This window comes from Drosophila simulans, chromosome 3R, assembly GCF_016746395.2.
Source record: "Drosophila simulans strain w501 chromosome 3R, Prin_Dsim_3.1, whole genome shotgun sequence".
Classification (NCBI taxonomy): Eukaryota; Metazoa; Arthropoda; class Insecta; order Diptera; family Drosophilidae; genus Drosophila; species Drosophila simulans.
In genome coordinates, this window is record NC_052523.2 from 23,496,245 (window position 1) to 23,509,130 (window position 12,886).

Here is a 12,886-nt window from a genome sequence, read left to right on the forward strand (position 1 = left end):
CTCCGTGCACTTTGACCATGATTTGTTGTTGCGAGTGTGTGTGTCAGAGAACTGCAAGGGTGGCATTTTTAGCCACTCGACTCACACCCAACAATTTTGTGTGCGGGTGCTACCCGCCACGCACATCGCGGGTACTTACAAACACACAGTATACGTCTGCACATGCAGACAAGACACCCCGTTGTGCGCGCACCCGAATCAATACGGTGACCTGCGTCGCGGGTGCCGATCATACTCGGCACCCATAACGGAGGGTAGAGAAGACAAACAGTCAGAAAAAGACAAATGCCTAAAAAGGGATGAGTGACAAAAACACTTGTGGGTTTACCGTTAAACACATGGGTGTTTCCAAAAATACTCGGGTGTTTCTAAAAATACTCGGGTAATAGTCTCTATCAGTCTATCTACTCTTGTAGATAGTCGAGTCACAGACAAGATGCGTAACTCCATACGTTTTACACTCCATACGTTTATACACTATTCTTTCGGCGTGGCTCTAGACTTTGTCGAATACTTTGTAAAATATGCCCTTCATCTTATTATTATATTTTATTATAATTATATATATTATATTATATTTTATTATATTATATATTATAAATATATATATATATGTAATTTAATTATTATATATATATATATATATATATATATATTATATTATATATTATTATATATTATATATATTATTAACGTTTTTATTATTTAAATGTAAATTATAGTAAAAATAATAAAAAATTATAATAAAAATAATATAATAAAAGTAATAGTAATAATGCTAATAGCCAAATCTATGTACATAATGTCACAAAATTCATTTCAAAAATGAATTTATGCAAGAATATTTGTCATTAGAGTATTCAGCTAGCGACTTGTGAAAAATTAGTAAGGCAATGATTCGAAACGGGTGGCACCCGACATGAGCACGAAATTTTTCTTGGGTATTCCCTTTTACCCTTCATTTCTTATACCCGTCGCGCTTCCACCCATACAAATTTTAGGCGTACAAAAAATGACCTGCGGCCGATCGTTGACTGTGCGTCCACTCACCCATACGGCTCTTGCGCAGCAGGCCTCGGGTGGTTTTTTTTACTCGTAACAAAAACACAACGTTGGTAAAACACCCGAATATTTTCTGTTGCCGCAAGTAGGGTGTCAAAAAAGACGGGGTGCCTAGAGACCGAGTGTTTATCGGGTGGACGTAGAGTGCCAGTGGCGGGCTGCAGTTCTCTGGTGTGTGTGTGTTTGTGTGCGAGTGCCTGTTGGGTAATTTATTGCATACTTTTCGGGGCGTTTGATAATTGTTTAAAGAAAATATTACGCATACGTCGGCGATTTGCCTGCTGTGCTGCAGGAAGTGGCTCCCAATTGCCCCCAGATTGCCAATTGGTGTTTTGCTTTGTTTCGTTCGGGGATCCTGTGCCTTTTTTCGCTTATTTCCTTCTTGGCCCGGTCAGTTGCCACACATTTGACCCTAAATGGTTGGCATTTATCAAGCGTTATTGGTCTCAGGGGCTACATGGCGTAAATTGTGTGGCTGCCAATTGAGCGACCCAGTCTGCCTCCGTCCGTCCGCCTCCTCCTTCCCCCCCAACCACTTCTTATCTGCTCCCAGAACTGGGGTGTGAGTGTCGCAGCCACTAAAGCTGTTGGCATTCGGCACCCCGGGGGCATTTCCTTTGCCTTTTCCGGCTCACCTCCTTTTTGAACGTCTCCATGATGGCATAGCCGCCGGCGCTGACGTGGTGCGTCTGCTCCCTGGCTGTTTGCATGCACGCGGCCAGCACCTCGCCGCTCTGCTGGGTCCACAGGAATGCATAGGCCTGGAATTTGGCAGCGTAAGCCGATGCCGCCGCCACCGTATCCGCCAGGGCATCGCGTATCGCCCTCTCGAGCATTTCCAGGCCATCGGCTGGGATGTGGAAAAGAAGAGGATGAAAGGAACTGAGATCTGAGCAAAACATGGAGCCATACTGTAACTAAAGTAGCCTGGTGGAATATGTAGAACTAAGCTATGTTCTTTAACTTACAAAAATTAACTTATCAATAATTTATTGAATATAAAAGGGGAACAAAATATACGGAAGTATAGATATGCCCTGAGAAAGGGTATAATGCAATGCGACCACTTATCGGGGTGGCGAAATCCTTACCAGTGCATTCCATTTTTTGACTGTACGCCTTGGCGGCAGCCAGCAGGTTGAATTGCACGGCCTGCGGCTTCGGATCGCCTTGCTCCTGCTCCAGCTCCTTGTTCTTCATCTCCTGCAGTTCCTGTGCTCGGTCTTCTTTTGGCTCCCGCCTCAGCTCCTGTTCGTAGTCCACCGTCGCCGTGTCGTCGTCTTCATCATCCTCTGACGGGGCATTGTCAGCCACAATTCTTGGCATGCAGTCGCATGTCTGTTTTATATCGAGCAACAGCTGCTCCACAATTTGTTGAAAATTATTTTCCACACTTGCATCAAAGGCGGGCGAAAAGCGTATTTCCGTTTCCGTCAGTTCCAATTTTACTTCGAAGAGTGGAGCATCGTTGGCTGTGGGCGGTGCCCCACCAGCACCCGCTCCCGCCGTGGATGTCGCCTGTGGCGTTGTGATTTGCTGAAGGACTAACCTCGCCATGCCGGCTGAACAGCCAGGATCCACTGGTGGAGCTGTTGGCGTCGTCGTTGCTGTTGCTGTTGCTGTCATTTCTTTGTACAAATACTCTAAACTGAATTACACGGCGTATGAGTAATGTGAAAATTAAATTTAGTGTTCAGTTTGCTTTGCAGCTTATTTCGTTTGCAGGCTGAGCCAGCCACGCCCCCAATGTGCCCCCCCTGCCCCATCCCCTCTTCATTTTTGGCCGACGTTGTCTGCATGCAATCACGAAAAGTGCCGCTAAGTGAAACATGCAATTGACGCATGAATGCTCGGCCCCCGGCAATTTGTTGTTGGCATTGTTTGCCCCCATATTGCTGCGGTCGCAAAGTGTGGTTGTTGCAGTTGCAATTCCAATTGCACTTGCAACTTGCAACTTGCACTTGCACCTGCAGGTGTCTTTCATTTTTGCGGTTGCAGTTGTGCGATTTCGTGCTCATTTACTTGATTAGTTCTGATGAGACATGAAAGGAGCTGCCAGCGTGCCGAAATGTAATGAAATAGTTGGCTGTCTGGTGAAGAAGTGCAATTGATTGGCGATGAGTGCTACTGACAATGATGATGATGATGATGGTAGTGGGAAATTCAAGTGCTAGTTCGGGTCGGGCTGCTTAAAAACCTTATTCTCATCGCCTCGCGGACTTCGCGGCAGATCAGCTCATCCACGCTGGCCAAATACTTGTTATACTGCCGCCGCTGCTCCTCCGGAAATTCACGAACAAACTGCAACGAAGGCCATAGAGGATAATCATTTCAAATAGCATAAGACAGGATACCTTAATACCCTTTAAAGTGCTTAAAACCCACCTCCTGCACACTCAGATCCCTGGAGTACAGCTGAAACTCCTGCGACTCATAGTTGAAGAACAGACAGAAGTTGGCAATCAGCAGGCGATTGAGCAGCATCTTGGTCTCATCGCACTGCAGCAACCGCAGACGCACTCGGTCCTGCTGGTGGCGCAGATCAAGGAGATTGCGACCGTATAAGCTGCGCTGATGCAGTGGCTCCCGGCTCCAGCGACGCATGCTGGCCAAGATGGCATCCAGGTTGCCGTGCGATTGCTGCAGTCGGGCGAATAAGTCGCGACTCTGCTCAAAGATGCCCGCCACAAGTTGATCATCTGTTATTTAAATAAATTTCTTCAGCGATTCTCTTCAGTATATTGATTGCTCCTACCGTAGTTGCGCCATGTGAGCTGCTGACAGGCCACTTCCACGTGCTCGTCGATGGTCGCCAGGTCATTGCGAATTAATTGAAGCTCAGCTGCGGCACATTCTCCGGAGCGGATGCCATTGTAGAACTCACCAATCTTGATGAGCCGAATGCGACGTTCCCAGTAGGCATCTCGGTGGCCATAGAGTGTGAGCAGCGGCTCCGGCAGCTGGAAGAGATCGCCGGATAAGCTGCCAGTGGCCTGGAGAGCCAACAAATATTTCGTCTCCTTCAGCAGGGTAAACAGCACTGGCGAGAAGTTCAGATGGAGCTGGCTAAGATCCTGCGATCGGGAGAGCACCGATTCATCAAGTCCCTGGACGATGAGCTTATCAACGCACTCATGCCATGAGGTCCAGATTTTCATTTGCAGATTACTCAGCTTGGTGGTCAAAATATTGCGACGAGAGAGCAGGGAATTCCACTGAATCGGTAGCGTCTGCAGCTCCGATTTCTCCTTCAATCTAATATTTTCTGTGTATGTGTAACATAGTTTAGAGGATTTCTTCGAGTGTACTTACAACTGCTCAACGAGTTGGCTTAACTCCTTTGCTCCAAATTCATCGCATCGACTTATATGCTGCTCCAGCCACATCATAGCATTCGCAATGGGTGGAAAGTTGTTGGCCAAAGGTAATGCGGCCAAGCCACGTATTTCGTAGCCCAGCAGCACCTCGCCCACACTATCCTCCAGCTGCTCCATTTCAGTGTCGTAGATGAAGAGGATATGCGGCAGGACTCGGGCCAATTCCGGTCTCACAGCTTCGCGTTGCAGCAGGGAGCCAAACATCAAAGTCAGCCGGAGCAAGTGCATCCAGCTGTGACATTGTTCAAAGGCCTGCAGCAAAACTGTGGCCAGCTTCTGCTCCAGCAGCTGCATTCGGCTAAAGAAAAGGGTTTGCTCCCGTCGAAAGCATTTCCATTTGCTGGCCACCGTGGCGGTGAGATCGATGTCCACGTTGCTCCACTGCTCAAAGAGCACTTTAAACTCGCCGAAAATCTAGGATAGAAAAATCGCACATTAAACTTACACCCAAGTTCTGAGCTCACCTCTCTGACGAGCTCAGTCAGTAGTTTGCCCCGCAATCCGCCCACTTCCAGCTTCTCCAGCTGCTGGAACTGCACCGCTGCCTCGAAAACCTGGCGCAGCTCCAATAGTTGGAGCGAGAAGCCGTCGAGTGTTTGGCCGAACACATCCTCGTGGCAGAAGCGCCACAGCTGCTGCTGGTCATCAGGCGATGGAGATGAAGCCACCGCAGCTGCTCCTTCGGGAAGAGCGGGCAGAAGGACCTGGCTGCCGGCATAGCGCTCCTTGTAGTCCAGCATTCGTTGCCTGCGGAAGATTAGTTGAATATAACATAGAACTAACTGTAATGAAATTATAATGTGTCCTTAAATTGAGCATTAAATTTGTAATTGAATTTTGGCAGTTTGCTAACAGTAATGCAGAATGGATTGCATACTATTCGAATTGTGCTAATGTTTAACGTAGATGAATGTTTTCAGTTTGTTTAATTTCTACACAAATCATGAATTGATTAAATAATTACTGTGGAAATGATTCCAAAGGATGCAATTTATGATAATACATCACGTAAAGTAAAGCCATCTCACTTGAAAAGTTCCAGAACCTCGGTGGTTCGATTGATTTTCAGTAATCCCTCATCGGCATCGCCCTGGAATAGCAGCTGCAGCTCGAGATCCTCGGCGGCTCGATGCACCAGCATATTGCAGATGCAGCGCAGCAGGACACTCATCCTCTGGGTGCTTCGATAGTATCTGGCATTGCTCCACACCAGGTGCACGATGTGGACGAGTGGCGCCACCAAATCGTGACCATTGCTGAACTGAACCGAATTAAATGCGGCAGTCTGCCGGAGCAGCGGCTGCAGCCAAAGGGACACATCCTGTGCCTCCAGCCAGGCTGCCACCAGTTTCCGGAAAGCGGTAGCATATGGCTCATAGTAAACCGACTCGATTCGCTCCAAAATCTGCGCCAGAGTTTTGTGCGTGGACTCTCGCAGCTGTTCGTAGATGTTCTGTAAGTTGAGCTTCCGGTTCGTCCAAAATCCAATCTCCTGGGCGGGCAGGGAAACCAGTGTTATGTACTTTGGCTGATGTCCGGGTGACTGGGTGGCCGAACCCAGTGGCTGGCACTCGGAGTGCTCCAAGACAATGTCGTGCATTTGGGTAGTCCAATTTATGAACATCTCCTCCAGTAGGTTTCGAAATTTAGGATCTAGAGCCGGTCTTAAGTGACTGTAAATATCAAGACTTTATTAAAAATCGCAAAGTTTAATTAAATATAGTTATTTTTTGTTAGATCTCCGCCCTTTAAATTTAAGTACTCTAATTTGAAGTTTGGTTATACTCTACTCGTTCTTCAATGATTTAAAGTTCCTAAATTGGTTTTATTTCCAATTTATTACAAGTAACTTTGGGTCATGGCGAAAACTTGAAAAATGAGCGGAAACATTTATTGACCTAATTCGCAAAAAATTTGCACTTGACTTCCCCTTTTTATGTTGCCATTTGTTTTTAGCATTTTTCCGTAGTTAGTTTTCAATAGCTAACTGATAGCAATCAAAATGGCTTGATGGTTTATTTTGATTTTTGCTTTCAATTTTGTCTTTATTGAATCGAATCGAACATTGTGAGTTGTTGGAGCAAAAATCTCAAACTTAATACACTTTAAAGGCTCTTGACGTGTGTACCGATGCCAATTTTGGCTAAATTCTGGACAATTTTCTTAACAATGCTGATGGCCGGCTCACGATTGCTATTTCTTTTAATAGTTGTAATTTAATTAAAAGCATTTGTACGATGGGAAAATAATCGAAGTACACCACCAGTTGTGTATGTATGGCCAAGGGGCAAACAACTTGAATTTCCCCCGGAATTGCTGGCTAAATAAATTTCGACCAATTCATGCGAAAAGTTATGCCAATGAAAATCAATTTGGTATCATGAATAAGCCTTTCTCTCTCTGGCCACATAAACAATACCAGATAGCTGCTGGGGCGACATCTTCCACTCCAAGGAGCTGGAGGCCAGGGCGGAACTCTAAGACAATGGCCATCCTCCGATGGCTGGAACTTACCCTTGACTCACGTGGGCAAACACTTCCTCGACGATTGTTGGCGAAACTAATAACGATAAAATTGTGCGATTGTTGGTTTTGCCCTTAATCTGTTGGGATAACAATAAAGTATATACAGACAGAATGTATACGTATCGCCCGTAGACACATGAAAAGTTTTGCCAATTAAGCGAAATACTTCCAAGACAATGGTCGGGAGTCGCTCCAAATGGGATCGGTTGGGCACGCGCCTCCTCCGTTCCCACTCGAATCCTCCGCCCCACTGCACTCAATTAGATTAATTTGATGAGATACCGCAGCTGCCAGCTGCACTCAGGAAAAAATGTATCTTCTTAATGAGTGTTATTTCCTCAAAGTTGCAAATACTGAATCAAAATTGCGTTGCCAGATGCCTACTTAGAACTCAATTGAATGAAAATAAAATATAAATGATAATTTCCGGTTGTAAGCTCGACTTTTTCCTGAGTGCACCACCAGAATGACCCACCTCGGTCAGTGTGTTCCGCACTTCCTTGATGCGCGCCTGCAGATCCTTGCGCACAATGGCGGGCCACTGACTTTGAGCCTGCTCCAGGAGCGGCTGCAGAACGTCGTCGAACAGCAGCGACATGGTCTCGATTTTGCTGTGCACCGGGAAGTCGCCGTACAGCACGCTCTCCGCAAAATTGGATGCCGTCAAGGGTCCGTCGGAAGTATTGCGGCGCACAAAGTAGGCGCACTTGCCACGTGGCACGCCGTCCAGAGTCGTAAAGCTGGAGGAGGCGGGCGGCAGCGGGATGAGCAGAGCACCGGGCGTGACAGACACCACGGCGGAAACGGCGGCCGTAACTGTGGCCATCGCCTCATCTTCGGCGGGCAACATGGCGGATGGAACGGAGCCACGGGCACTCTGCACCGAATACGGCAGGTACAAGTCGCTGAGGCAGCTCCTGGGCACCAGATCTCCGCCCGGACTGAGAGTCATCACCAGGACGCGACTGTGGCCATGCTGCCACTCCACAACAATGCGCTGCACGCAAAGTGGTGAAAACAATGACAACTTGATTCACTTGCATAGTTTCAGATGTTATTTTAGACAATAATTTTTAAAGTTGGTGGTGGACATATTCCCGTTATTTCACCCCTGTGTTATAATGGCAACTCACTCGCAGGTCATCGCAGGCCATCATTTTGGTCCATTTATCCGGCTTGAGGCGCATTGTGGTCGTTGTGTAGGCGGCCACCCGGTCCAACCTGGCATCGCTGTAGTCGCGCTGGACGCGCTGGCGACCGCTGGTGCTCCCGGCGGGCAGGCCCTCCTCATCGCTGCTGGCCATTGCCGCCGCATCGGACATCGGTCAGAGGAACGCGTTGTTGGAAATCGACGGATACGTGTACCGGCGGCTGCGATGCGGCAAATCAAACAGTTCGCCGCGGCAACTGGCGTTGAAATGATGATGGGCCCGCGTCGTGTGACCTCTAATGCCGGGTGGCCAGTGGGCGGTGGACGCGGCGCCAACCACGCCCCACATATCGATCAAACTTCAAATTCGCATTAACGGGAAAAACACTTTAAAGTGTGTGCTCGCGCAGCTATTTCAAATGCGAAATGCAAGAGGGCAAAGTTGAGCCCGCCACCCGACCATTCCACCTGGCCAACTTTAATTGCACACGAAGTGAGCGAAATGTAATTTCCGTTTTTCAGAAAGTTCTCGGCCCAGAACGGGCTGCTCATAAGTCAACATCAGATGGTTTTGGTTAAGACCGCGCTGCATGCAAATGATGTTGCGGCGTTGCTCATTTTCAGCGTCCAACACGGCGTATGCTTAATGGGCGCAGCTGATCGAATGTCCTGGCACTTGTCCCCTTGGCAGTTTAAGTGCCAAGTCATCAGCAGTGCCAAGCAGCAGCAGCAGTCAGTGCATCACAAATAGTGCAATTTATGGCAGCACATCCTGGTTATCCTTTCCGCACCCACTACCTCGAAACTCAAGCGCTGTGAGTGAGTGACTGACATATGTCAAGTAAGAGCAGCAAGTTGTTGCTGTTGCAACTGCAGTTGCGATTGCAACAAAGGCCCAGCCAGCATAGTTAAAACGCTCTGCAATTACCGCAAGTACACATAGGGAACCCTTTTTAGCCATATATATTTGGTAAGTACTCGACCCATGGGATGCCCTGGCTCAGTTTAAAATATTTACTCCTGGCCAAGAGTTAGCCATAAGTTGCGAGTGGCGCTCTCTACTTTCATTCGCCATAAGTAGCTTATGTTGCATTGACAACTAAAGTAGAGTAAAGTAAATTCATTTTTCTGCTTCCAATGTAGCAGAGCATACCCAAACCTAACCGAACTGGCTTGAAACCTGCTGACTGCTGCGTATTATGATGATGATGATGATGATGTTGATGGGGATGATGCTGATGGGGATGATGGCACGGTGATGTCGGCCATTCTGGACCGCTGTGTAACTTTGATGTGAACTCCACTTTTAAATATCAGCGTCACATCAAAAACAAGTGCTTGGCAACCCGCAGCTCTGCTCCCATTTCTGGTCGGGATTGGTCCCTGCCACTCTGGCACCCTCGGGACAAATGCATTGCCCTCATTTTTGAAGGCAACCGCAACTGTGGCGCTCAGCTCCCTTTTTCGGTTGGGCGTGGGATTTTGGATTTGGATTTGGATCGGGGGCGTCGGTTCTGGTTCTGTTGTTAATGAATTTGCTCAAGCTGTTTGCGCGCAGCTTAAAATTCACTCTTGCCCCAGGCTGGTGGTAGCTAGGAAACTGAACCACACAATAAGAAATAAAGGCAGCCATTATGCTGAATTATGCTTTATTGAATATCTGAAACACTATTTTAGTGTGCTTAGTTAACCGCTTATATTGTTTCTAGACATATTTGACAATATATTTGTTGTTGAATTAATTTCAATTTGATTTTAGCTCCAGTAATTATATTTATTTGCTGTGCACAAGTCCCATCTGCGCTCGTTTGATCCATAAACTTGTTAATATAAAAACATATTTGAATAAGCATTTCAGCAATAAAAGAGATTATTCTCCACATAGTTTGCATAGCAGCAGGCAGCCGGGCACGCTGGCCAGGTCTTTACCGGATGGCTCTCGAGCTGGTCCAAAGCAGGTCCATTTGGCCGTCCTCTGCCTGCTCATCGGTCTTAATGTCCTGGCCAAAGTGGGTCCTTGCTGTCTGCGGAGCAAAGACGTGCATAAATAGTGCGACAGTCCAAGTCAAACATTGAAAGCAAACGAAGAAAATATGCGATGGTGGTCATGGGATTGGGTGGCGAAAGGCGTCGGGCGGAAGCCGCAAGAAAAATAAACTTCGAATTGATTTTAAAAGGAATGCCTCGATGGCCCCGGCACACTTCAAATTAAGTAAATCGCACAAAAGCCGAGCTGTGGATGGCGAACGGAATGGACCGTTGGACGGATGGACAGTGGCCGGCACTGAGTCGTGGAAAATGAAACTGTAAAATGCTTTTACTACATTTTCCCGCCGAGTGGCTGTTGGGTTCTCGTACTCGTACTTTTTGAATTTATGCCAAGCCTCGATCCGAACAAGTTGGCTTGTACTTTATGAGCAAGTCCTTGCCGCCCGATCCCCGCGATGCCCGATGCCCCGTGCCCGGCGATTCCCGACTTTTCCGACTTTTTCCGGACTGCAGCTGCTGATGAGTTTCATTATGTGCGAACAAATCATCACATGCCACTGGGTTGTGGAGGAAAAATCTGGGAAGGGGGGCTGGAAAAACGAGGAGCTCAGAGGCTGGGCGGCAGACTGCACGGCGTCGTCCTCGTTTAAAAGCAATTTCGTGCATTTGTTAAGGACACGCGATTCGATGTGTGCGAGGAGTGCCAGTGTGAGGAAAGTCAACACTATTTCATTACGGACAAAGACCATTTCCATTTGGGCATATTTATGGGAGTGCGGGCATGCAGCGGTGGCTCTTAAAAAAGAAATGCGTTAGGAAAATGGCCCAGGCACTCAATGAAAAGCCGGCCCAACAACCAAATCGATCAGCGCACAAAAAGATAAATACAAAGTGGAGCGTTTGACAGGGCAAACAATGTGAGTCCTAAGCCATCCGCCACTGACCAAACTTGAAACAAACAAAATTGGTGGGCAAAAACTAAAGGGAAAACTATGATCGAGGGGATTAGACCGCGCAATACTCATTACTTTCGCCAAAATAGTTGGTATTTGAAGTGACGTAGCTCATTTTGGACTACAGACTGTTAGAAACCTTCAAAAAAGATTGTTTTTTCAGTAAGAAACCATCTCTTCGTTTAATATACCCTCAGTTCCAATAATTTCGAGCAAGAAGTGCCGAAAAAATAGCCAGCTAGCCAGAAAGGAAAAGCAAACGAAGCCAAACCGACAACTCCTGCCCGGCTGTTAGCGGCATTGTGTGCAGTCTAACGACAACATTCAATAAACAATTCACAATTGATTGACAAACGGACGGGCGGTCCAGTGTTATTCGGATTCACTGCTGACGACTGCCGATTGACGACTGACCAGAAGGACTAGCTTCTGTCCTGTCCATCGGACACTGGGAAAACGGCCATGAATGAGCAACCACGACAAGTCAGCGGAAGGATGTTAGTTCGAGTGGATGAGGAAATTGAAAGCGAATGCTGACAACAACAAAGTTTGGGCTCAAACAAAAAAAAAAAAAAACGGGGAAAGCTAAAATGGAGCAGAATAGGCGACAGAATCGGGGATCCACCATCCGAAAAACAGGCAAATATAACGAGAGTCCGCCTGCTGGAACAAAAACAATGAAAGCAAATTTCTATGCGGACATCCGGCGGCGATTAGACGCGGACACTGAGCAGTGAACAGTGAAAAGTGAACAACGACGCTAAACACTGGCCACTGGTAATCGATTGTGGTTAGTTGGCAGTTTTCAGTTCTATTTGGGAGCAAGAATATTCACACTTCCCATGGGGGATTCCCGGAAAAATCGGACTTTGATGTAGGTAGAACTACAACGAATTATATGGCGACTTTGGGGAGCGCTTCCTCTTTAATTTTGGTCACGTCTCTGTTGGTTACTTCCGGTCCTTATCCTTGGTATTCAAATAAGTCCGAGAGATGAATTGGTGTAAAGTCGACCACTTTATACTTCAGCATCATCTATCTTAAGAGACATCATTCGCCGCAGGGCAACTTTATGTCCCACGTTGGGCGCTACAAACTCTCTGAAGGCTTGAAAATCGAAGAGCAGATTTGTGTTTGCTATTAAAAAGTTTTCGAGCTTCTCATCTCATTGAATTAATGGATTTACCAAAGCATATATTTTGTATACATTTTTCTGGTGACCCATTTAAAAATATTCTGATGCAATGAAGTAGCCGATCTTCGCGACGCCTTGGCTCGTTTGGTGGGCCCTAATTAAAATCCCTGCCCGGCTAATTGCGCGCGTGACTCTTGCAGCTCATTAGCTCGACTCACGTAGTCCCGTGTTGGGCATAGTTTGGCAATCGCTGGCCAAAAAGTTTGCAGTGCAACAACAACAGCGGCGAAATAAAGATAAAGATAGCGATGGAGGTCAGCGCAACGTTATGTAAGGCTGAAGTTTTGCAAATCCTTTTGGCAATTAGGTACTTGTAGCCGGGGACAGGAAGGATAAAGGACGAGGCGACGGAAAGAGGAACGCCCACAAATATTGCACAAGTATCAAGTATCGTCGCTGGCCGCCGTGGCATTTCGCAGTGCAAATATCCCATTACTCGGATGAAACTTTTAATTAAAAAGTTGCCAATGACAAACGGGTCGGGGGCTTGCGGGTCGCTTCCCTCCAGCGACCCTGCTGAGAAATGCGCCGTAGTCTCACCAGAAATATTCGGTTCAGTTTAGTACAGTTCGGTTCGGTTTGGCCAATGTGATATGGTATATGGGGAGTATGCCATGGGATCGGGATGAGCTGA

General features: G+C 47.1%; 1 protein-coding gene across 1 annotated transcript in view; it reads right to left on the reverse strand.

The window, feature by feature from the left end:
* The window catches only part of LOC6739686 (dynein beta chain, ciliary), a 28,482-nt gene extending 20,118 nt beyond the window's left edge, over positions 1-8,364 (reverse strand). Inside the window, exons 1-11 of the mRNA XM_044923141.1 lie at positions 8,099-8,364; positions 7,441-7,962; positions 6,954-7,042; positions 5,468-6,112; positions 4,904-5,186; positions 4,375-4,853; positions 3,818-4,317; positions 3,448-3,761; positions 3,260-3,363; positions 2,154-2,710; positions 1,698-1,912 (exon numbers count right to left, since the gene is read on the reverse strand). Coding sequence (XP_044779076.1) covers positions 1,698-1,912; positions 2,154-2,710; positions 3,260-3,363; positions 3,448-3,761; positions 3,818-4,317; positions 4,375-4,853; positions 4,904-5,186; positions 5,468-6,112; positions 6,954-7,042; positions 7,441-7,962; positions 8,099-8,287 — 3,897 coding nt within the window. The 5' untranslated portion in view covers positions 8,288-8,364. The remainder of the gene's footprint in view (positions 1-1,697; positions 1,913-2,153; positions 2,711-3,259; positions 3,364-3,447; positions 3,762-3,817; positions 4,318-4,374; positions 4,854-4,903; positions 5,187-5,467; positions 6,113-6,953; positions 7,043-7,440; positions 7,963-8,098) is intronic.
* Positions 8,365-12,886: the final 4,522 nt, after the last annotated feature.